At 40.4% G+C, this 24814-nt stretch overlaps 1 protein-coding gene and 1 long non-coding RNA gene across 17 annotated transcripts in view; both read right to left on the bottom strand.

Moving 5' to 3' along the window:
* Window positions 1–22674, bottom strand: part of LOC118382597 (sia-alpha-2,3-Gal-beta-1,4-GlcNAc-R:alpha 2,8-sialyltransferase-like) — a 164057-nt gene extending 141383 nt beyond the window's left edge. Inside the window, exons 1-3 of the mRNA XM_052524913.1 lie at window positions 22058–22674; window positions 15297–15419; window positions 13888–14445 (exon numbers count right to left, since the gene is read on the bottom strand). Coding sequence (XP_052380873.1) covers window positions 13888–14445; window positions 15297–15419; window positions 22058–22221 — 845 coding nt within the window. The 5' untranslated portion in view covers window positions 22222–22674. The remainder of the gene's footprint in view (window positions 1–13887; window positions 14446–15296; window positions 15420–22057) is intronic.
* Window positions 16591–18012, bottom strand: LOC127931654 (uncharacterized). 16 transcript variants are annotated; one of them, XR_008142223.1, is made up of 6 exons: window positions 17861–18012; window positions 17701–17764; window positions 17573–17604; window positions 17253–17444; window positions 17125–17220; window positions 16591–17092 (listed from the first exon to the last, which is right to left on the bottom strand). It is a non-coding gene; the product is annotated as an uncharacterized LOC127931654 (long non-coding RNA). The 16 variants fall into 16 exon arrangements; XR_008142225.1 differs by having other exon boundaries at window positions 17893–18000; XR_008142216.1 differs by having other exon boundaries at window positions 16592–17092; window positions 17669–17764.
* Window positions 22675–24814: the final 2140 nt, after the last annotated feature.

Genomic DNA, 24814 nt, shown 5'->3' with positions numbered 1-24814 from the left:
TGTTAGAATGGATACCTTTAGAATGGATACTGATAGAATGGATACTGTTAGAATGGGTATTGTTAGAATGGATACTTTTAGGATGGATACTGTTAGAATGGATACTGGATACTGTCAGAATGGGTAGTTAGAATGGATACTGTTAGAATGGATACTGTTAGGATGGATACTGTTAGAATGGATACTGGATACTGTTAGAATGGATACTGTTAGAATGGATAATGGATACTGTTAGAATGGATACTGTTAGAATGGGTATTGTTAGGATGGATACTGTTAGAATGGATACTGGATACTGTCAGAATGGGTAGTTAGAATGGATACTGGATACTGTTAGAATGGGAAGTTAGAATGGATACTGGATACTGTTAGAATGGGAAGTTAGAATGGATACTGTTAGAATGGATACTGTTAGAATGGATACTGTTAGAATGGATACTGATAGAATGGATACTGTTAGAATGGGTAGTTAGAATGGATACTGTTAGAATGGGTATTGTTAGGATGGATACTGTTGGAATGGATACTGGATACTGTCAGAATGGATACTGTTAGAATGGATACTGTGAGAATGATACTGGATACTGTTAGAATGGATCGTTAGAATGGATACTGGATACTGTTAGAATGGGTAGTTAGAATGGATACTGTTAGAATGGATACTGGATACTGTTAGAATGGATACTGTTAGAATGGATATACTGTTAGAATGGGTAGAATGGAATAGAATGGATACTGTTAGAATGGATACTGTTAGAATGGATATTAGAATGGATACTGTTAGGATACTGGATACTGTTAGAATGGGATACTGTTAGAATGGATACTGAATACTGATACTTTAGAATGGATACTGGGTTAGAATGGGTAGTTAGAATGGATACTGATAGAATGGATACTGTTAGAATGGGTTATTACTGTTAGAATGGATACTGTTAGAATGGGTATTGTTAGAATGGATACTGTTAGAATGGATACTGGATACTGTACAGAATGGGTAGTTAGAATGGATACTGGATACTGTTAGAATGGGAAGTTAGAATGGATACTGGATACTGTTAGAATGGGAAGTTAGAATGGATACTGTTAGAATGGATACTGTTAGAATGGATACTGAAAGAATGGATACTGTTAGAATGGGTAGTTAGAATGGATACTGTTAGAATGGGTATTGTTAGGATGGATACTGGATACTGTCAGAATGGATACTGTTAGAATGGATACTGGATACTGTTAGAATGGATACTGTTAGAATGGATACTGTTAGAATGGATACTGTTAGAATGGATACTGTTGGATACTGTTAGAATGGATACTGTTAGAATGGATACTGGATACTGTTAGAATGGGTAGTTAGAATGGATACTGGATACTGTTAGAATGGGAAGTTAGAATGGATACTGTTAGAATGGATACTGTTAGAATGGATACTGTTAGAATGGGTATTGAATGGAGAGAATGGATACTGTTAGAATGGATACTGATAGAATGGATACTGTTAGAATGGGTAGAATGGATACTAGAATGGATACTGTTAGAATGGATACTGTTAGAATGGATACTGTTAGAATACTGGAATGTACTGTGGATAGAATGGATACTGTTAGAATGGATACTGGATACTGTTAGAATGGATACTGTTAGAATGGATACTGGATACTGTTAGAATGGGTAGTTAGAATGGATACTGTTAGAATGGGTATACTGGATACTGTTAGAATGGAGAAGTTAGAATGGATAAAATGAATGGATACTGTTAGAATGGATACTGTTAGAATGGAATACTGGATACTAGAATGGATACTGTTAGAATGGATACTAGATACGGATACTACTGTAGAATGGAATGGACTGTTAAAATGGATACTGTTAGAATGGATACTGTTAGAATGGATACTGTGAGAATTGATACTGGATACTGTTAGAATGGGAAGTTAGAATGGATACTGGATACTGTTAGAATGGATACTGTTAGAATGGGTATTTAGAATGGATACTGATAGAATGGATACTGATAGAATGGATACTGTTAGAATGTATACTGAATACTGTTAGAATGGGTAGTTAGAATGGGTTAGAATGGGTAGTTAGATACTGTTAGATTGGATACTGTTAGAAGGGATACTGTTAGAATGGTTACTGGATACTGTTAGAATGGATACTGTTAGAATGGATACTGTGAGAATTGATACTGGATACTGTTAGAATGGGAAGTTAGAATGGATACTGGATACTGTTAGAATGGTTACTGTAAGAATGGGTACTGTTAGAATGGATACTGAGAGAATGGATACTGTTAGAATGGATACTGTTAGAATGGATACTGGATACTGTTAGAATGGCTATTGTTAGAATGGGTACTGTTAGGATAGATACTGTTAGAATGGATACTGTTAGAATAGATACTGTTAGAATGGATACTGTTAGAATGGATACTGGATACTGTTAGAATGGGTAGTTAGATGGATACTGGATACTGTTAGAATGGGTAGTTACAATGGATACTGTTAGAATGGATACTGACAGAATGGATACTGATAGAATGGATACTGTTAGAATGGGTATTGTTAGAATGGATACTGTTAGAATGGATACTGTTAGAATGGGTATTGTTAGAATGGATACTGGATACTGTTAGAATGGGTAGTTAGAATGGATACTGGATACTGTCAGAATGGGTAGTTAGAATGGATACTTTTAGAATGGATACTGTTAGAATGGATACTGATAGAATGGATACTGTTAGAATGGATACTGATAGAATGGATACTGTCAGAATGGGTAGTTAGAATGGATACTGTTAGAATGGATACTGGATACTGTTAGAATGGGTAGTTAGAATGGATACTGGATACTGTCAGAATGGGTAGTTAGAATGGATACTGTTAGAATGGATACTGTTTGAATAGGTATTGTTAGGATGGATGCTGTAAGAATGGATACTGGATACTGTTAGAATGGGTAGTTAGAATGGATACTGTTAGAATGGATACTGTTAGAATGGATACTGTTAGAATGGATACTGTTAGAATGGGTATTGTTAGATGGATATTGTTAGAATGGATACTGTTAGAATGGTTACTGGATACTGTTAGAATGGGTAGTTAGAATGGATACTGGATACTGTTAGAATGGGGAGTTTGAATGGATACTGTTAGAATGGATACTGATAGAATGGATATTGGATACTGTTAGAATGGGTACTGTTAGAATGGGTATTGTTAGGATGGATACTGTTAGAATGGATACTGGATACTGTGAGAATGGGTACTGTTAGAATGGATACTGTTAGAATAGATACTGTTACAATGGATACTGTTAGTATGGATACTGGATACTGTTAGAATGGTTACTGTTAGAATGGGTACTGTTAGAATGGATACTGATAGAATGGATACTGTTAGAATGGATACTGTTAGAATGGATACTGTTAGAATGGATACTTTTAGAATGGATACTGGATACTGTTAGAATAGGTAGTTAGAATGATTACTGTTAGAATGGATACTGATAGAATGGGTAGTTAGAATGGATACTGTTAGAATGGGTAGTTAGAATGGATACTGGATACTGTTAGAATGGGGAGTTTGAATGGATACTGTTGGAATGGATACTGATAGAATGGATACTGGATACTGTTAGAATGGGAAGTTAGAATGGATACTGTTAGAATGGATACTGTTAGAATGGATACTGATAGAATGGATACTGTTAGAATGGGTAGTTAGAATGGATACTGTTAGAATGGGTATTGTTAGGATGGATACTGTTAGAATGGATACTGGATACTGTTAGAATGGGAAGTTAGAATGGATACTGTTAGAATGGATACTGTTAGAATGGATACTGATAGAATGGATACTGTTAGAATGGGTAGTTAGAATGGATACTGTTAGAATGGGTAGTTAGAATGGATACTGGATACTGTTAGAATGGGGAGTTTGAATGGATACTGTTGGAATGGATACTGATAGAATGGATACTGGATACTGTTAGAATGGGAAGTTAGAATGGATACTGTTAGAATGGTTACTGTTAGAATGGATACTGATAGAATGGATACTGTTAGAATGGGTAGTTAGAATGGATACTGTTAGAATGGGTATTGTTAGGATGGATACTGTTAGAATGGATACTGGATACTGTGAGAATGGGTACTGTTAGAATAGATACTGTTACAATGGATACTGTTAGTATGGATACTGAATACTGTTAGAATGGTTACTGTTAGAATGGCTATTGTTAGAATGGATACTGTTAGAATGGATACTGGATATTGTTAGAATGGGTAGTTAGAATGGATACTGTTAGAATGGATACTGTTAGGTTGGATACTGTTCGAATAGATACTGTTACAATGGATACTGTTAGTATGGATACTGGATACTGTTAGAATGGTTACTGTTAGAATGGCTATTGTTAGAATGGATACTGTTAGAATGGATACTGGATATTGTTAGAATGGGTAGTTAGAATGGATACTGTTAGAATGGGTATTGTTAGAATGGATACTGTTAGAATGGATACTGGATACTGTTAGAATGGGTAGTTAGAATGGATACTGGATACTGTTAGAATGGATACTGTTAGAATGGATACTGATAGAATGGATACTGTTAGAACTGGTAGTTAAAATGGATACTGTTAGAATGGGTATTGTTAGGATGGATACTGTTAGAATGGATACTGTTAGAATGGATACTGATAGAATGGATACTGTTAGAATGGGTAGTTAAAATGGATACTGTTAGAATGGATACTGATAGAATGGATACTGGATACTGTGAGAATGGGTACTGTTAGAATAGATACTGTTACAATGGATACTGTTAGTATGGATACTGGATACTGTTAGAATGGTTACTGTTAGAATGGCTATTGTTAGAATGGATACTGTTAGAATGGATACTGGATATTGTTAGAATGGGTAGTTAGAATGGATACTGTTAGAATGGATACTGTTAGGTTGGATACTGTTCGAATGGATACTGTTAGAATGGATACTGTTAGAATGGGTATTGTTAGAATGGATATTGTTAGAATGGATACTGTTAGAATGGTTACTGGATACTGTTAGAATGGGTAGTTTGAATGGATACTGTTAGAATGGATACTGATAGAATGGATACTGGATACTGTTAGAATGGGAAGTTAGAATAGATACTGTTAGAATGGATACTGTTAGAATGGATACTGATAGAATGGATACTGTTAGAATGGGTAGTTAGAATGGATACTGTTAGAATGGGTATTGTTAGGATGGATACTGTTAGAATGGATACTGGATACTGTGAGAATGGGTACTGTTAGAATGGATACTGTTAGAATAGATACTGTTACAATGGATACTGTTAGTATGGATACTGGATACTGTTAGAATGGTTACTGTTAGCATGGGTACTGTTAGAATGGATACTGATAGAATGGATACTGTTAGAATGGATACTGTTAGAATGGATACTTTTAGAATGGATACTGGATACTGTTAGAATAGGTAGTTAGAATGATTACTGTTAGAATGGATACTGATAGAATGGGTAGTTAGAATGGATACTGTTAGAATGGGTAGTTAGAATGGATACTGGATACTGTTAGAATGGGGAGTTTGAATGGATACTGTTGGAATGGATACTGATAGAATGGATACTGGATACTGTTAGAATGGGAAGTTAGAATGGATACTGTTAGAATGGATACTGTTAGAATGGATACTGATAGAATGGATACTGTTAGAATGGGTAGTTAGAATGGATACTGTTAGAATGGGTATTGTTAGGATGGATAGTGTTAGAATGGATACTGGATACTGTGAGAATGGGTACTGTTAGAATAGATACTGTTACAATGGATACTGTTAGTATGGATACTGAATACTGTTAGAATGGTTACTGTTAGAATGGCTATTGTTAGAATGGATACTGTTAGAATGGATACTGGATATTGTTAGAATGGGTAGTTAGAATGGATACTGTTAGAATGGATACTGTTAGGTTGGATACTGTTCGAATGGATACTGTTAGAATGGATACTGTTAGAATGGATACTGTTAGAATGGATACTGGATACTGTTAGAATGGTTACTGGATACTGTTAGAATGGGTAGTTAGAATGGATACTGGATACCGTTAGAATGGGGAGTTTGAATGGATACTGTTAGAATGGATACTGATAGAATGGATACTGTTCGAATGGGTAGTTAGAATGGATACTGTTCGAATGGGTAGTTAGAATGGATACTGGATACTGTTAGAATGGTTACTGTAAGAATGGGTACTGTTAGAATGGATACTGAGAGAATGGATACTGTTAGAATGGATACTGTTAGAATGGATACTGTTAGAATGGATACTGGATACTGTTAGAATGGATACTGTTAGAATGGGTACTGTTAGGATAGATACTGTTAGAATGGATACTGTTAGAATAGATACTGTTAGAATGGATACTGTTAGTATGGATACTGGATACTGTTAGAATGGGTAGTTAGATGGATACTGGATACTGTTAGAATGGGTAGTTACAATGGATACTGTTAGAATGGATACTGACAGAATGGATACTGATAGAATGGATACTGTTAGAATGGGTATTGTTAGAATGGATACTGTTAGAATGGATACTGTTAGAATGGGTATTGTTAGAATGGATACTGGATACTGTTAGAATGGGTAGTTAGAATGGATACTGGATACTGTCAGAATGGGTAGTTAGAATGGATACTTTTAGAATGGATACTGTTAGAATGGATACTGATAGAATGGATACTGTTAGAATGGATACTGATAGAATGGATACTGTCAGAATGGGTAGTTAGAATGGATACTGTTAGAATGGATACTGGATACTGTTAGAATGGGTAGTTAGAATGGATACTGGATACTGTCAGAATGGGTAGTTAGAATGGATACTGTTAGAATGGATACTGTTTGAATGGGTATTGTTAGGATGGATGCTGTAAGAATGGATACTGGATACTGTTAGAATGGGTAGTTAGAATGGATACTGTTAGAATGGATACTGTTAGAATGGATACTGTTAGAATGGATACTGTTAGAATGGGTATTGTTAGATGGATATTGTTAGAATGGATACTGTTAGAATGGTTACTGGATACTGTTAGAATGGGTAGTTAGAATGGATACTGGATACTGTTAGAATGGGGAGTTTGAATGGATACTGTTAGAATGGATACTGATAGAATGGATATTGGATACTGTTAGAATGGGTACTGTTAGAATAGATACTGTTACAATGGATACTGTTAGTATGGATACTGGATACTGTTAGAATGGTTACTGTTAGAATGGCTATTGTTAGAATGGATACTGTTAGAATGGATACTGTTAGTATGGATACTGGATACTGTTAGAATGGTTACTGTTAGAATGGGTACTGTTAGAATGGGTACTGTTAGAATGGATACTGATAGAATGGATACTGTTAGAATGGATACTGTTAGAATGGATACTGTTAGAATGGATACTTTTAGAATGGATACTGGATACTGTTAGAATAGGTAGTTAGAATGATTACTGTTAGAATGGATACTGATAGAATGGGTAGTTAGAATGGATACTGTTAGAATGGGTAGTTAGAATGGATACTGGATACTGTTAGAATGGGGAGTTTGAATGGATACTGTTGGAATGGATACTGATAGAATGGATACTGGATACTGTTAGAATGGGAAGTTAGAATGGATACTGTTAGAATGGATACTGTTAGAATGGATACTGATAGAATGGATACTGTTAGAATGGGTAGTTAGAATGGATACTGTTAGAATGGGTATTGTTAGGATGGATACTGTTAGAATGGGTACTGGATACTGTGAGAATGGGTACTGTTAGAATAGATACTGTTACAATGGATACTGTTAGTATGGATACTGGATACTGTTAGAATGGTTACTGTTAGAATGACTATTGTTAGAATGGATACTGTTAGAATGGATACTGGATATTGTTAGAATGGGTAGTTAGAATGGATACTGTTAGAATGGATACTGTTAGGTTGGATACTGTTCGAATAGATACTGTTACAATGGATACTGTTAGTATGGATACTGGATACTGTTAGAATGGTTACTGTTAGAATGGCTATTGTTAGAATGGATACTGTTAGAATGGATACTGGATATTGTTAGAATGGGTAGTTAGAATGGATACTGTTAGAATGGGTATTGTTAGAATGGATACTGTTAGAATGGATACTGGATACTGTTAGAATGGGTAGTTAGAATGGATACTGGATACTGTTAGAATGGATACTTTTAGAATGGATACTGGATACTGTTAGAATGGGTAGTTAGAATGGATACTGGATACTGTTGGAATGGATACTGTTAGAATGGATACTGATAGAATGGATACTGTTAGAATTGGTAGTTAAAATGGATACTGTTAGAATGGGTACTGTTAGAATGGATACTGGATACTGTGAGAATGGGTACTGTTAGAATAGATACTGTTACAATGGATACTGTTAGTATGGATACTGGATACTGTTAGAATGGTTACTGTTAGAATGGCTATTGTTAGAATGGATACTGTTAGAATGGATACTGGATATTGTTAGAATGGGTAGTTAGAATGGATACTGTTAGAATGGATACTGTTAGGTTGGATACTGTTCGAATGGATACTGTTAGAATGGATACTGTTAGAATGGGTATTGTTAGAATGGATATTGTTAGAATGGATACTGTTAGAATGGTTACTGGATACTGTTAGAATGGGTAGTTAGAATGGATACTGGATACTGTTAGAATGGGGAGTTTGAATGGATACTGTTAGAATGGATACTGATAGAATGGATACTGGATACTGTTAGAATGGGAAGTTAGAATAGATACTGTTAGAATGGAAACTGTTAGAATGGATACTGATAGAATGGATACTGTTAGAATGGGTAGTTAGAATGGATACTGTTAGAATGGGTATTGTTAGGATGGATACTGTTAGAATGGATACTGGATACTGTGAGAATGGGTACTGTTAGAATGGATACTGTTAGAATAGATACTGTTACAATGGATACTGTTAGTATGGATACTGGATACTGTTAGAATGGTTACTGTTAGCATGGGTACTGTTAGAATGGATACTGATAGAATGGATACTGTTAGAATGGATACTGTTAGAATGGATACTTTTAGAATGGATACTGGATACTGTTAGAATAGGTAGTTAGAATGATTACTGTTAGAATGGATACTGATAGAATGGGTAGTTAGAATGGATACTGTTAGAATGGGTAGTTAGAATGGATACTGGATACTGTTAGAATGGGGAGTTTGAATGGATACTGTTGGAATGGATACTGATAGAATGGATACTGGATACTGTTAGAATGGGAAGTTAGAATGGATACTGTTAGAATGGTTACTGTTAGAATGGATACTGATAGAATGGATACTGTTAGAATGGGTAGTTAGAATGGATACTGTTAGAATGGGTATTGTTAGGATGGATACTGTTAGAATGGATACTGGATACTGTGAGAATGGGTACTGTTAGAATAGATACTGTTACAATGGATACTGTTAGTATGGATACTGAATACTGTTAGAATGGTTACTGTTAGAATGGCTATTGTTAGAATGGATACTGTTAGAATGGATACTGGATATTGTTAGAATGGGTAGTTAGAATGGATACTGTTAGAATGGATACTGTTAGGTTGGATACTGTTCGAATGGATACTGTTAGAATGGATACTGTTAGAATGGATACTGTTAGAATGGATACTGGATACTGTTAGAATGGGGAGTTTGAATGGATACTGTTAGAATGGATACTGATAGAATGGATACTGTTCGAATGGGTAGTTAGAATGGATACTGTTCGAATGGGTAGTTAGAATGGATACTGGATACTGTTAGAATGGGTGCTGTTCGAAAGGATACTGTTAGAATGGGTACTGTTAGAATAGATACTGTTAGAATGGGTACTGTTAGACTGGATACTGGATACTGTTAGAATGGATACTGTTAGAATGGGTACTGTGATAATGGATACTGTTAGAATGGATACTGTTAGAATGGATACTGGATATTGTTAGAATGGATACTGTTAGAATGGATACTGTTAGAATGGATAATGTTAGAATGGATATTGTTAGAATGGATACTGGATACTGTTAGAATGGGAAGTTAGAATAGATACTGGATACTGTTTGAATGGGTAGTTAGAATGGATACTGTTAGAATGGATACTGTTAGAATGGATACTGATAGAATGGATACTGTTCGAATGGGTAGTTAGAATGGATACTGTTCGAATGGGTAGTTAGAATGGATACTGGATACTGTTAGAATGGGTAGTTAGAATGGATACTGTTAGAATGGGTACTGTTAGAATAGATACTGTTAGAATGGATACTGTTAATATGGATACTGTATACTGTTAGAATGGATACTGTTAGAATGGATACTGTTAGAATGGATACTGTATACTGTTAGAATGGTTACTGTTAGAATGGATACTGTTAGAATGGATACTGTTGGAATAGATACTGTTAGAACAGGTACTGTTAGAATGGATACTGTTAGTATGGATACTGGATACTGTTAGAATGGATACTGTTAGAATGGATACTGTTAGGATGGATACTGGATAATGGATACTGTTAGAATGGATACTGTTAGAATGGATACTGTTAGGATGGATACTGGATACTGTTGGAATGGGTACTGATAGAATGGATACTGTTAGAATGGGTATTGTTAGAATGGGTACTGTTAGAATGGGTATTGTTAGAATGGATACTGTTAGAATGGATACTGTTAGAATGGGTAGTTAGAATGGATACTGTTAAAACTGGTACTGTTAGAATGGATACTGGATACTGTAAGAATGGCTAATGTGTGTATGTGTTTATGTGTGTTCATGTGTGTGTGTGTTTGTGTGTGTTTATGTGTGTTTATGTGTGTTTATGTGTGTTTATGTGTGTGTGTTTATGTGTGTGTGTTTATGTGTGTTTATGTGTGTTTATGTGTGTTTATGTGTGTTTATGTGTGTTTATGTGTGTGTGTGTTTATGTGTGTTTATGTGTGTGTGTTTATGTGTGTTTATGTGTGTGTGTTTATGTGTGTTTATGTGTGTTCATGTGTGTTTATGTGTGTGTTTTATGTGTGTTTATGTGTGTTCATGTGTGTTTATGTGTGTGTGTGTTTATGTGTGTGTGTGTGTTGTGTGTGTGTGTTTATGTGTGTGTGTGTTCATGTGTGTTTATGTGTGTTTATTACATTTACATTTACATTTATGTGTGTTTATGTGTGTTTATGTGTGTTTATGTGCGTTTATGTGTGTGTGTGTTTATGTGTGTGTGTTAATGTGTGTTTATGTGTGTGTTTATGTGTGTGTGTGTTTATGTGTGTGTATGTGTGTTTATGTGTGTTTATGTGTGTGTATGTTTGTGTGTGTGTGTGTATGTGTGTTTATGTGTGTTTATGTGTGTTTATGTGTGTTTATGTGTGTGTATGTTTGTGTGTGTGTGTTTATGTGTGTTTATGTGTGTGTTTATGTGTGTTTATGTGTGATTGCGTGTTTATGTGTGATTGTGTGTTAATGTGTGATTGTGTGTTTATGTGTGATTGCGTGTTTATGTGTGTGTTTATGTGTGTTTATGTGTGTGTTTATGTGTGATTGCTTGTTTATGTGTGATTGCGTGTTTATGTGTGATTGTGTGTGTGTTTATGTGTGTTTATGTGTGATTGTGTGTTTATGTGTGTGTTTATGTGTGATTGCGTGTTTATGTGTGTGTTTATGCGTGTTTATGTGTGATTGTGTGTTTATGTGTGTGTTTATGTGTGATTGCTTGTTTATGTGTGATTGCGTGTTTATGTGTGTGTTTATGTGTGATTGCTTGTTTATGTGTGATTGCGTGTTTATGCGTGATTGTGTGTGTGTTTATGTGTGTTTATGTGTGATTGTGTGTGTATGTGTGAGTGCTGTACATGCTCCAGTATTAATGTGTGTGTTCATGTGTGTTTATGTGTGTTCATGTGTGTTTATGTGTGTGTGTGTTTATGTGTGTGTGTGTTTATGTGTGTGTGTGTTCATGTGTGTTTATGTGTGTTTATTACATTTACATTTACATTTATGTGTGTTTATGTGTGTTTATGTGTGTTTATGTGCGTTTATGTGTGTGTGTGTTTATGTGTGTGTGTGTTAATGTGTGTTTATGTGTGTGTTTATGTGTGTGTGTGTTTATGTGTGTGTGTGTGTTTATGTGTGTTTATGTGTGTTTATGTGTGTGTGTGTTTGTGTGTGTGTTCATGTGTGTTTATGTGTGTTTATGTGTGTTTATGTGTGTTTATGTGTGTGTATGTTTGTGTTTATGTGTGTGTTTATGTGTGTTTATGTGTGTTTATGTGTGATTGCGTGTTTATGTGTGTTTATGTGTGTGTTTATGTGTGTTTATGCGTGTTTATGTGTGATTGCTTGTTTATGTGTGATTGCGTGTTTATGTGTGATTGCGTGTTTATGTGTGATTGTGTGTGTGTTTATGTGTGTTTATGTGTGATTGTGTGTTTATGTGTGTTTATGTGTGATTGTGTGTGTGTTTATGTGTGTGTTTATGTGTGATTGTGTGTTTATGTGTGTTTATGTGTGATTGTGTGTTTATGTGTGTTTATGTGTGATTGTGTGTTTATGTGTGTTTATGTGTGATTGTGTGTGTGTTTATGTGTGTGTTTATGTGTGATTGCGTGTTTATGTGTGTGTGATTGCGTGTTTATGTGTGATTGCGTGTTTATGTGTGTTTATGTGTGATCGTGTGTGTATGTGTGAGTGCTGTACATGCTCCAGTATTAATGTGTGTGTGAGTGTGTGTGTGTGATTATGTGTGTGTGTGAGTGCTGTACATGCTCCAGTATTAAGTAGAAAACTAATTTAAACCATTGATGCTTTATCACATTCCCTATTGGAAGGAAAATACAATTGGTCCCTTAACAACGGACACAACAGACAGTTAAGGTGTCTTCAGGCAGACAGAGCCTCTTAAACGGAGTAATCCTGTCCGAGCAGGTTACTTTAATGGGATTGAGGGAGATTACAGCACAACCAGGCCGTGTCCCAGATGGCACCCTATTCCCTACGTGGTGCACTACCGTTGACAAGGGCACGTAGAGCCCATAGGGCTCTGGTCAAAAGTAGTGCACTACGTAGGGAATAGGGTACCATCTGGGATGCAAACCCAGTCTCTTATGAAATTAAACTCAGACACATTCACAGATAGATCACTCTCTGTTCCAGACCCATTCACAGATAGATCACTCTCTGTTCCAGACCCATTCACAGATAGATAACTCTCTGTTCCAGACCCATTCACAGATAGATCACTCTCTGTTCCAGACCCATTCACAGATAGATCACTCTCTGTTCCAGACCCATTCACAGATAGATAACTCTCTGTTCCAGACCCATTCACAGATAGATAACTCTCTGTTCCAGACCCATTCACAGATAGATCACTCTCTGTTCCAGACCCATTCACAGATAGATCACTCTCTGTTCCAGACCCATTCACAGATAGATCACTCTCTGTTCCAGACCCATTCACAGATAGATAACTCTCTGTTCCAGACCCATTCACAGACAGATCTCTCTCTGTTCCAGACCCATTCACAGATAGATAACTCTCTGTTCCAGACCCATTCACAGATATATCACTCTCTGTTCCAGACCCATTCACAGACAGACCTCTCTCTGTCCAATACTATGTTGAGTGTGTCCAGTTGTGATTCTACGTAACTTGTAAGCAGTGAAACATTTTTTTCCTCTTGAAGGACAATAACATCATCAACCAATCAGTCAATCAAATCAAATCAAATCAATCAATTAACTATACATCAACCAATCAGTCAGTTGTATCCAGTGTTACCTGTTGACGTACTGCATGATGTTGCCAGGCCAGGCAAGCTGAACCTTCAGCTGTCCTCTGTGCTCAACAAAGAAGTCGACCAGTGTCCTGGTCACCGTGGCCGAGGTATGGAAGAAGAAGGCAGGGATCCAGAGTATGGCCCTGTCCAGCTTCTTCAGACTCAGGAAGAAGTTGTTCCTGTCTTGGATGGTCAGCAGGTTGTTGTAGTACTTCTCCAGGATGCTGGGGTTAAAGGTCGTGAGGTTGGTCCTCCGCCCCACGTCCCGGCGGAAGATCTCAGTGGGAGCGAAGTTGCAGCGGAAGACGAAGTCGAACTTCTCGATCTCGGGACCACAACGACTCCCTGTGAGAATGCCGCTGTTCCCCACCACGGCGCACACATTGTAGTGCTTGTTGACGATGGGGGAGGCCTCGGGAAGCAGGGACTTGAAGTTCTCGCCGATAGAGAACACGTACTTGTGGCTGGAATAGTCATAGTGCATCAGCTGACCCACGCGCACGCTGCTCCGGGTCAGGGTGAAGTTGTGGGCGATGTCGATGTGCTGAGAGATCTCTTTTCTGGAAGAGATGGGGAGATCAGACAGGGGGGGGTGTTAGCCTGCATTCCAAATGGAACCCCATTTCCTATTCAAGGCCGATAGGGCCCTGGTCAAAAGTAGTGCACTATATAGGGAATAGGGTTCTGGTCTAAAGTAGTGCACTATATAGGGAATAGGGTTCTATAGGGCTCTGGTCTAAAGTAGTGCACTATATAGGGAATAGGGTGCCAAATGGGATGCACACTTATTGTAAATATTGTAAATATACACCCCATAAATTAGCAGACCTGTGTTGAAATACTATTTTAAATATTTAAATTACTTTCACATTTCGAAGTAAGTATTTGTAAAAAATAAAAAATAAACATTTGGAAACTATTGGAATGTATTTGGATATACCCAAATACACAAGAGTGTTTTTCCAAATACAAATATTTAAATACTTCCTGAATTTGGACCTAGGTCTGTTTGGCCCTACGGGTATTTGAAATGTATATGGAAAATAGTTTCAAATAGCCAAAATACGATTAGTTGATTCAGTTACATTATTTGAAAACACTCAAATACACAGAAAATAAGTATTTAAAATACAAATACTTGAATACGCAGTCATTTGAACCCAGCTTAGTGTCTGGTTTAAATAATCTTGGCACCAAAATCAGAACCAAACCAGCTACTTATATTTTACTATTAAGGCTGTCACCAGAGACTATGTCTGGCCCGGGTCATGTTCATTAGGCACAAAGCATTTTGAAACGTGGAGGGTACAACGTGAATGTGTCCAATAACAACAGTTGTCTGTTGTGAAAGTTTTGCAACGTTAGTGCTTACTGAACAACACCCAGATGTATCCCTATAGGCTACCTTTACCTCTGTTCTGTGAATGCCGTTCTGTTATAGCGCCATTTGGAGGCGTTCTCCTGCAGGCCCTCGTTCAGGGCCTTGGTCAGAGGGGTGAAGGCCGGGTCCAGGTACTTCATGGCCAGCTGAGACCTGTTGTACAGAGACATTGGTACACACTAGAGAAGGCTTGGACCAAAATGTTAGTGTCTACCAGTAAATGGTCTATTTTTCCCATGCTACTGCAACTCCAAAGACAGAAAAAAAAGACAGAAAAGATTGCGAAAGGAATATTTGTTCTCTGTTTTGCAAAAGGAATATTCTGTAGTTTGTTTATTAAGCGTAAGAAGAACCAACCTCCTTTTTTTGACAGAGACAACCACAGAAACAGTGTGTTGTGTCCATTAGGAAGGGAAGGGAGAACGGCCCAGTTGGTTCTGATGTTACTGATAGGTGGGAAGCTGGTAGAAGCAGGGCCTGATCAGCGTCTAACACCCTCTCCTCTCCTCTCCTCTCCTCTCCTCTCCTCTCCTCCACCCTCGTCTCCTCTCCTCCACCCTCCTCTCCTACACCCTAATCTCCTCTCCTCTCCTCCACCCTCCTCTCCTCTCCTCTCCTCTCCTCTCCTCTCCTCTCCTCTCCTCCTCTCCTCTCCTCTCCTCTCCTCTCCTCTCCTCTCCTCTCCTCCACCCTCGTCTCCTCTCCTCCACCCTCCTCTCCTCCACCCTCATCTCCTCTCCTCTCCTCCACCCTCCTCTCCTCTCCTCCACCCTCCTCTCCTCTCCTACACCCTTCTCTCCTCCACCCTCCTCTCCTCTCCTACACCCTCCTCTCCTCTCCTCTACCCTCCTCTCCTCTCCTCCACCCTCCTCTCCTCTCCTCCACCCTCCTCTCCTCCACCCTCCTCTCCTCCACCCTCCTCCACTCTCCTCCACGCTCCTCTCCTCCACCCTCCTCTCCTCCACCCTCCTCTCCTCTCCTCCACCCTCCTCTCCTCCCCCCTCCTCTCCTCTCCTACACCCTCCTCTCCTCCACCCTCCTCTCCTCTCCTCCACCCTCCTCTCCTCTCCTCTCCTCTCCTCTCCTCTCCCTCTCTCCTCTCCTCTCCTCTCCTACACCCTCCTCTCCTCTCCTACACCCTCCTCTCCTCCACCCTCCTCTCCTCTCCTACACCCTCCTCTCCTCCACCCTCCTCTCCTCTCCTACACCCTCCTCTCCTCTCTTCCACCTTCCTAGGCAACAGCGACAAGGTTCTAGTTTCAATTACAGACTCTTTTGGCAACTTTGAAAAAAAATTATAAGAGAAAAAAATAGTTGTCTGTATTCAACAAATCACGAGGTTGACCTGCCAGAATGGTACAATTCAAAACCTTTGCAGTGTTTTTTTCAAAAACTTTTATTCAACTTGGCAAGTCAGTTAAGAACCAACTCTTATTTACAATGACAACCTACGAACATTGGATTAACTGCCTTGTTCAGTGGCAGAACGACAGATTTCAACAACCAGCTCGGGGATTCGATCTAGCAACCTTCCCGGTTACCGGCCCAAAGCTCTAACCACTAGGCTACCTACCGCCCCTACACTCTAACCACTAGACTACCTACCGCCCCCTACAGTCTAACCACTAGGCTACCTACCACCCCTACACTCTAACCACTAGGCTACCTACCACCCCTACACTCTAACCACTAGGCTACCTACCGCCACTACACTCTAACCACTAGGCTACCTACCGCCCCTACACTCTAACCACTAGGCTACCTACCGCCCCTACACTCTAACCACTAGGCTACCTACCGCCCCTACACTCTAACCACTAGGCTACCTACCGCCCATACACTCTAACCACTAGGCTACCTACCGCCCCTACACTCTAACCACTAGGCTACCTACCGCCCCTACACTCTAACCACTAGGCTACCTACCGCCCCTACACTCTAACCACTAGGCTACCTACCGCCCCTACACTCTCACCACTAGGCTACCTACCGCCCCTACACTCTAACCACTAGGCTACCTACCGCCCCTACACTCTAACCACTAGGCTACCTACCGCCCCTACACTCTAACCACTAGGCTACCTACCGCCCCTACACTCTAACCACTAGGCTACCTACCGCCCCTACACTCTAACCACTAGGCTACCTACCGCCCCTACACTCTAACCACTAGGCTACCTGCCTCCTCTACACTCTAACCACTAGGCTACCTACCGCCCCTAGACTCTAACCACTAGGCTACCTGCCTCCACTACACTCTAACCACTAGGCTACCTACCGCCCCTACACTCTCACCACTAGGCTACCTAACGCCCCTACACTCTAACCACTAGGCTACCTGCCTCCTCTACACTCTAACCACTAGGCTACCTACCGCCACTACACTCTAACCACTAGGCTACCTACCGCCCCTACACTCTAACCACTAGGCTACCTACCGCCCCTACACTCTAACCACTAGGCTACCTACCGCCCCTACACTCTAACCACTAGGCTACCTACCGCCCCTACACTCTCACCACTAGGCTAACTGCCTCCTCTACACTCTAACCACTAGGCTACCTACCGCCACTACACTCTAACCACTAGGCTACCTACCGCCCCTACACTCTAACCACTAGGCTACCTACCGCCCCTACACTCTAACCACTAGGCTACCTACCGCCCCTACACTCTAACCACTAGGCTACCTACCGCCCCTACACTCTAACCACTAGGCTACCCTATCACCCCTACACTCTCACCACTAGGCTACCTACCGCCCCTACACTCTAACCACTAGGCTACCCTATCACCTGTTTTAATGAAGTTAGTTGATGCAAAATAGCCACATGCAAGCTGCTATTTTATATTTCATTTAAGCGGATAAAATATTGACGTAGTTCCATAACTGAAATCAGATCCTAATCATTGTTGCCTAGGGTTGGGTTTTCAAGCCTACACCATCCTCCTCTTCTCTAGTCTCATTTCCTCTACCCTCACCATCCTCCTCCTCTCCTCCAGTCTCCTCTCTTCCACCCTCATCATCCTCCCCCACCCTCCTCTCCTCCACCCTCACCATCCTCCTCCACCCTCATTTACCACCCTCCTCTCCCCCACCCTCCTCTCCACCACCTTCCTGTCCTCCACCCTCACCATCCTCCTCCACCCTCCTCTCCTCTCTTCCACCCTCATTACCACCCTCCTCTCCACCACCTTCCTATCCTCTCCTGTCCTCCAGTCTCCTCTCTTCCACCCTCATTACCACCTTCCTCTCCACCACCTTCCTATCCTCTCCTGTCCTCCACCCTCACCGTCCTCCTCTCCTGTCATCCACCCTCACCGTCCTCCCCTTCTGTCCTCCACCCCCACCATCCTCCTCTCCTCTACCCTCCTTTCCTCTCCTCCACCCTCCTCTTCTCTCCTCCCCTTCACTCTCCCCACCTTCCTCTCCTGTCCTCTACCCTCACCGTCCTCCTCTCCTCCACCCTCCTATTCTCTCCTCCCCTTCACCCTCCCCACCATCCTCTCATTCACCCCCCACCCTCCTCCTCTCCTTCACCCTCATCACTCCCCTCCACCCTCTTCCTCTCCTTGTTCCACAACTCCTGTCACTCAATTTCCTAATAAAGTAATTAACTAGCTCTGTAAAGAACTATAGTTCCATTGTTATGTTTCCCATTATAAAGCGGTAGCTAGCTGTGATTCTATTTTATTGCAGTGTTATTATTAGACTCATGCAATGGGACATTATTACCCAATTCACACAATGGTGCTGACTGGAGACCTTGCCCAGTACGGCACGGCTTGGGTCAGCAGTGTGAAAAGGGTATGATGCCTGTCTGCTCCTCTAACTGACTGGTCAACAGGTAACAAGGCTAGCAATAGCATTAGCATGTAGGCTAGATAGCTAGCAAGCACTGCCATTATTAGTTTTAAGGGGAGGATAGCATCATGCACTGCCTGGATTGTGTCCCAACTGGCACCCTATTCCCTTTGGTGGCTCTGGTCAAAAGTAGTGCACTATATAGGGAATAGGGTGCCAATTAAGGGGCACACACAGTGTAGCCTACACTGGCAGTCTATAATGAACTTTTTTAACCATTAGGCCACCTGATGTCAATTGGTTGCATGAAGTCCTGATGGTACCGTACTTGTGAAGGGATTGGACCGTGGCTGTTGGGATAAAACATTGAGTGTTATGATGATGTTATCATTGTGGAGGGGGGTGGGGGGGGGGAGTACTTTTAAAAATACAGTATGGTTGTGTTCCAAATGGAACCATATTCCCTATAAGGATCGCATCAAAAGTAGTGCACTATGTAGGGAATAGAATGCCATTTGGGATACACACCCATATAATTTATTCATATATACAGTACCAGTCAAAAGTTTGGACACAACTACTCATTCAAGGGTTTTTCTTTATTTGTACTATTTTCTACATTCTAGAACAATAGTGAAGACATCAACACTATGAAATAACACATGTGGAATCATGTAATAACTAAAAAAGTGTTAAACAAATCTAAATATATTTTATATTTGAGATTCTTCAAATTAGCCACCCTTTTCCTTGATGTCAGCTTTGCACACTCTTGGCATTCTCTCAATCAGCTTCATGAGGTAGTCACCTGGAATGCATTTCAATTAACAGGTGTGCCTTCTTAAAAGTTAATTTGTGGAATTTAAATTCTTAATGCATTTGAGCCAATCAGTTGTGTTGTGACATGTTAGGGGTGGTATACAGAAGACAGCCCTATTTGGTAAAAACGTGTCTTCAAGTGCAGTCGCAAAAACCATCAAGCGCTATGATGAAACTGGCTCTCATGAGGACGGTACCATAAGAAAAGGAAGACCCAGAGTTACCTCTAATGCAGAGGATAAGTTCATTAGAATTACCAGCCTCAGAAATTGCAGCCCAAATAAATGTTTCACAGAGTTCAAGTAACAGACTCATCTCAACATCAACTGTTCAGAGGAGACTGATTGAATCAGGCCTTCATGGTCGAATTGCTACAAAGAAACCACTACTAAAGGACACCAATAAGAAGAAGAGACTTGCTTGGGCCAAGAAACACAAGCAATGGACATTAGACCGGTGGAAATCTATCCTTTGGTCTGATGAGTCCAAATTTGAGATTTTTGGTTGCAACCACCGTGTCTTTGTGAGAAGCAGAGTAGGTGAATGGATGATCTCTGTATGTGTGGTTCCCACCGTGAAGCATGGAGGAGGAGGTGTGATCTCTTTATGAGAAGCAGAGTAGGTGAACGGATGATCTCTGCATGTGTGGTTCCCAACGTGAAGCATGGAGGAGGTGTTATGGTGTGGAGGTGCTTTGCTGGTGACACTGACAGTGATTTATTTAGAATTCAAGGCACACTTAACCAGCATGGCTACCACAGAACTCTGCAGCGATACCCCATCCCATCTGGTTTGGGCTTAGTGGGACATTTGTTTTACAACAGGACAATGACCCAACACATCTCCAGGCTGTGTAAGGGCTATTTGACCAAGAAGGAGAGTGATGGAGTGCTGCATCAGATGACCTGGCCTCCACAATGACCCAACCTCAACCCAATTGAGATGGTTTGGGATGAGTTGGACCGCAGAGTGAAGGAAAAGCAGCCAACAAGTGCTCAGCATATGTGGGAACTCCTTCAGCACTGTTGGAAAAGCATTCCAGGTGATGCTGGTTGAGAGAATGCCAAGAGTGTGTAAAGCTGCCATTGAGGCAAAGGCTGGCTACTTTGAAGAATCTAAATTACTTTTTTGTTTGTTACTACATGATTCCATATGTGTTATGTCATAGTGTTGATGTCTTCACTATTATTCTACAATGTAGAAAATAGTTTTTTAAAAAAGAAAGAAAAACCCTTGAATGAGTAAGGGGAATGAGTCCAAACTTTTGACTTGTACTATACACATAGGAACTGTAGCCAAATCATTGATGTTGAGGATTCCCTTCACAGTAGCCTAATTATAATCAAAACAAGAGTAAAACAGGACAGAATATGGTGAGGGAGGTTACTGGGTGGAATGGCTAGATATATGTATGTCCCCTGAAGTGAATTTCTCATTGCTGCAAAATGGCTCCCTCCTTCCCTCCCTCTCCACATAACCTTGGCTTCCTGCAACAAAGATAGGAATGATTACAGGGTGGAAATGAATCTACCGCCACGTGTAAAATCAGGACCAAGGACAGCTCCCTCCAGCCGGAGAATACAAACCAGCCAGTGCTAACATCAGCACGAGACGTAGAACATGCGCTGTGCTTCTTCTTCCTGACGAACTCGGGATTAAATTATGCTATATTTTTCGACGGGTGGGCAGGATTGTTGTTGTAGGTTAGACTATTCGTTCATTCGACTGAGATTCGACTTGATATCGGGTGAATAAAAATAAATAAAAAACGGACAGTCTGTAATTCACTAAATCAATAATCGTGGGAAAATGTGGATGTGTTGATTGTTTATATAACCTTCGATTATGACGAGAGAACCGACAGAGGCGTTAGAATTCTACTGTGACAAGTGCAGGCCTTTTTAGTTTGTGGTGTAGCCTACAAGCTATCTACGACATAAACCTCCCTAATATGAAAACCTCTGGTTTGAGAATCAGTGCCCCCCCCCCTCCAAACTGCTATTATTTTAATAAAAATTTACCTTTATAGGCTGCATGATAATAAAGACAGTTATACATGTATATCGTGCGAAGAATGTAGCTGTCAAATCATGCACAGTTCAATAAACTATACCCACATGTACTAGTAACCCTACGCATTTATATTACGACATCTTGCATAACTTACCGAAATCCCGCATGGAACATATACATCCGAGGCCCGCCTGAATTTGCATATTTGGGTGTCATGAAGAGAAAATCTTTTTTTATTGACACGTAGCTGATCAATGAGAGTATGAGCAGAGCGACACTGAACATCATCAAACCCAGGACGCTCGCTATGCGGACCATCTTGCGGTGTTGACATCCCCGTCTGTGCAACGACAAGGGCAGCTGTTGTTACGCTTTCAGCGGAGAAGAGACACGTTTCGGGAGAAGGAGGACACGGTCCGCTAGCTTAACATATTATATTACATAAGTAGGGAGGCAGAGAGAAATGCCAGCTGGTTCTTGTTTTGACGGTATGTCTCTGGGCTCAGAGCGGTTCTCATTCTCACTGTGCACCGGTCCTGTCCGGCTCCTGCCATTCCGTTCCCTCGCGGCGAAGATTGATGCGGTGCGAATAATGGAGCCAGGGAGGTGCATGTATCTCGAATCTAATTAATTAACCGTACCGGATGCTTAAAGGAGCAGCTAACCTATAGCGGAAATCAAATTTATAAACAACGGCGTTTTATAGGTCCCAGTGTCGACGCGGAGTCTTCCATCGGGCTATCTCAAAGGATGATTTAGCCTACACGCTGCTGTTACAAACCAGCATGGATTAGGTCCTGTTCAGCCTGCATTACATTTTAGCCTGCTTCCTAGAGATGTATGGGAACATAGGTCAGGGAGCATGTGAAGTAGAGCGATTCATTAGCGGGCTGTCCTTAAAAGTATTTATATTTTTTATTTTTTTTATTTTATTTTAAATAATACAACCCCAACACATGTTCTTTTGCTTTTATTGTGTCAAAGTCGTTCAGAAGGGTGTCATGTGTGACAATATATGAACATGTTATGTATGCTGTCTGTCATGATCGTTTATTGTAGGCTAAACACCGAGGCACGTTAGGAGTGAGGCGGTACACTGTATACTACAGAGTTGTTATCAAGGGGGGTTGTTTGTCCATTAGAACTAGACTGACAAGTCAGCCCTGCCTCTGTCATATTGTTTATTGTGTCGCTGAAACACACACACACACACACACACACACACACACACACACACACACACACACACACACACACACACACACACACACACACACACACACACACACACACACACACACACACACACACACTGTAAAAAGCTTTTCCATATGACACTAAACTGCATTCCTTACATGTCTGGGATCCCCCTGTATGTTTCTCTGTTTCCTATAGTATAGATAGACCAGACCCCCTGTATGTTCCTCTGTTTCCTATAGTATAGATAGACCAGACCCCCTGTATGTTCCTCTGTTTCCTATAGTATAGATAGACCCCCTGTATGTTCCTCTGTTTCCTATAGTATATATAGACCCCCTGTATGTCCCTCTGTTTCCTATAGTATAGATAGACCCCCTGTATGTTCCTCTGTTTCCTATAGTATAGATAGACCCCCTGTATGTTCCTCTGTTTCCTATAGTATAGATAGACCCCTGTATGTTCCTCTGTTTCCTATAGTATAGATAGACCCCCTGTATGCTCCTCTGTTTCCTATAGTATAGATAGACCCCCTGTATGTTCCTCTGTTTCCTATAGTATAGATAGACCCCTGTATGTTCCTCTGTTTCCTATAGTATAGATAGACCAGACCCCCTGTATGTTCCTCTGTTTCCTATAGTATAGATAGACCCCTGTATGTTCCTCTGTTTCCTATAGTATAGATAGACCAGACCCCCTGTATGTCCCTCTGTTTCCTATAGTATAGATAGACCAGACCCCCTGTATGTTCCTCTGTTTCCTATAGTATAGATAGACCAGACCCCCTGTATGTTCCTGTGTTTCCTATAGTATAGATAGACCAGACCCCCTGTATGTCCCTCTGTTTCCTATAGTATAGATAGACCCCCTGTATGTTCCTCTGTTTCCTATAGTATAGATAGACCCCCTGTATGTTCCTCTGTTTCCTATAGTATAGATAGACCCCCTGTATGTCCCTCTGTTTCCTATAGTATAGATAGACCAGACCCCCTGTATGTTCCTCTGTTTCCTATAGTATAGATAGACCCCTGTATGTCCCTCTGTTTCCTATAGTATAGATAGACCCCTGTATGTTCCTCTGTTTCCTATAGTATAGATAGACCCCTGTATGTTCCTCTGTTTCCTATAGTATAGATAGACCCCTGTATGTTCCTCTGTTTCCTATAGTATAGATAGACCCCCTGTATGTTCCTCTGTTTCCTATAGTATAGATAGACCCCTGTATGTTCCTCTGTTTCCTATAGTATAGATAGACCCCCTGTATGCTCCTCTATTTCCTATAGTATAGATAGACCCCCTGTATGTTCCTCTGTTTCCTATAGTATAGATAGACCCCTGTATGTTCCTCTGTTTCCTATAGTATAGATAGACCCCTGTATGTTCCTCTGTTTCCTATAGTATAGATAGACCCCCTGTATGCTCCTCTATTTCCTATAGTATAGATAGACCCCTGTATGTTCCTCTGTTTCCTATAGTATAGATAGACCAGACCCCCTGTATGTTCCTCTGTTTCCTATAGTATAGATAGACCCCTGTATGTTCCTCTGTTTCCTATAGTATAGATAGACCAGACCCCCTGTATGTTCCTCTGTTTCCTATAGTATAGATAGACCAGACCCCCTGTATGTTCCTCTGTTTCCTATAGTATAGATAGACCAGACCCCCTGTATGTTCCTCTGTTTCCTATAGTATAGATAGACCCCCTGTATGTTCC

This window comes from Oncorhynchus keta, chromosome 9 (genome assembly GCF_023373465.1).
Source record: "Oncorhynchus keta strain PuntledgeMale-10-30-2019 chromosome 9, Oket_V2, whole genome shotgun sequence".
Classification (NCBI taxonomy): Eukaryota; Metazoa; Chordata; class Actinopteri; order Salmoniformes; family Salmonidae; genus Oncorhynchus; species Oncorhynchus keta.
This window is presented reverse-complemented; position numbering and strand designations above follow the sequence as displayed.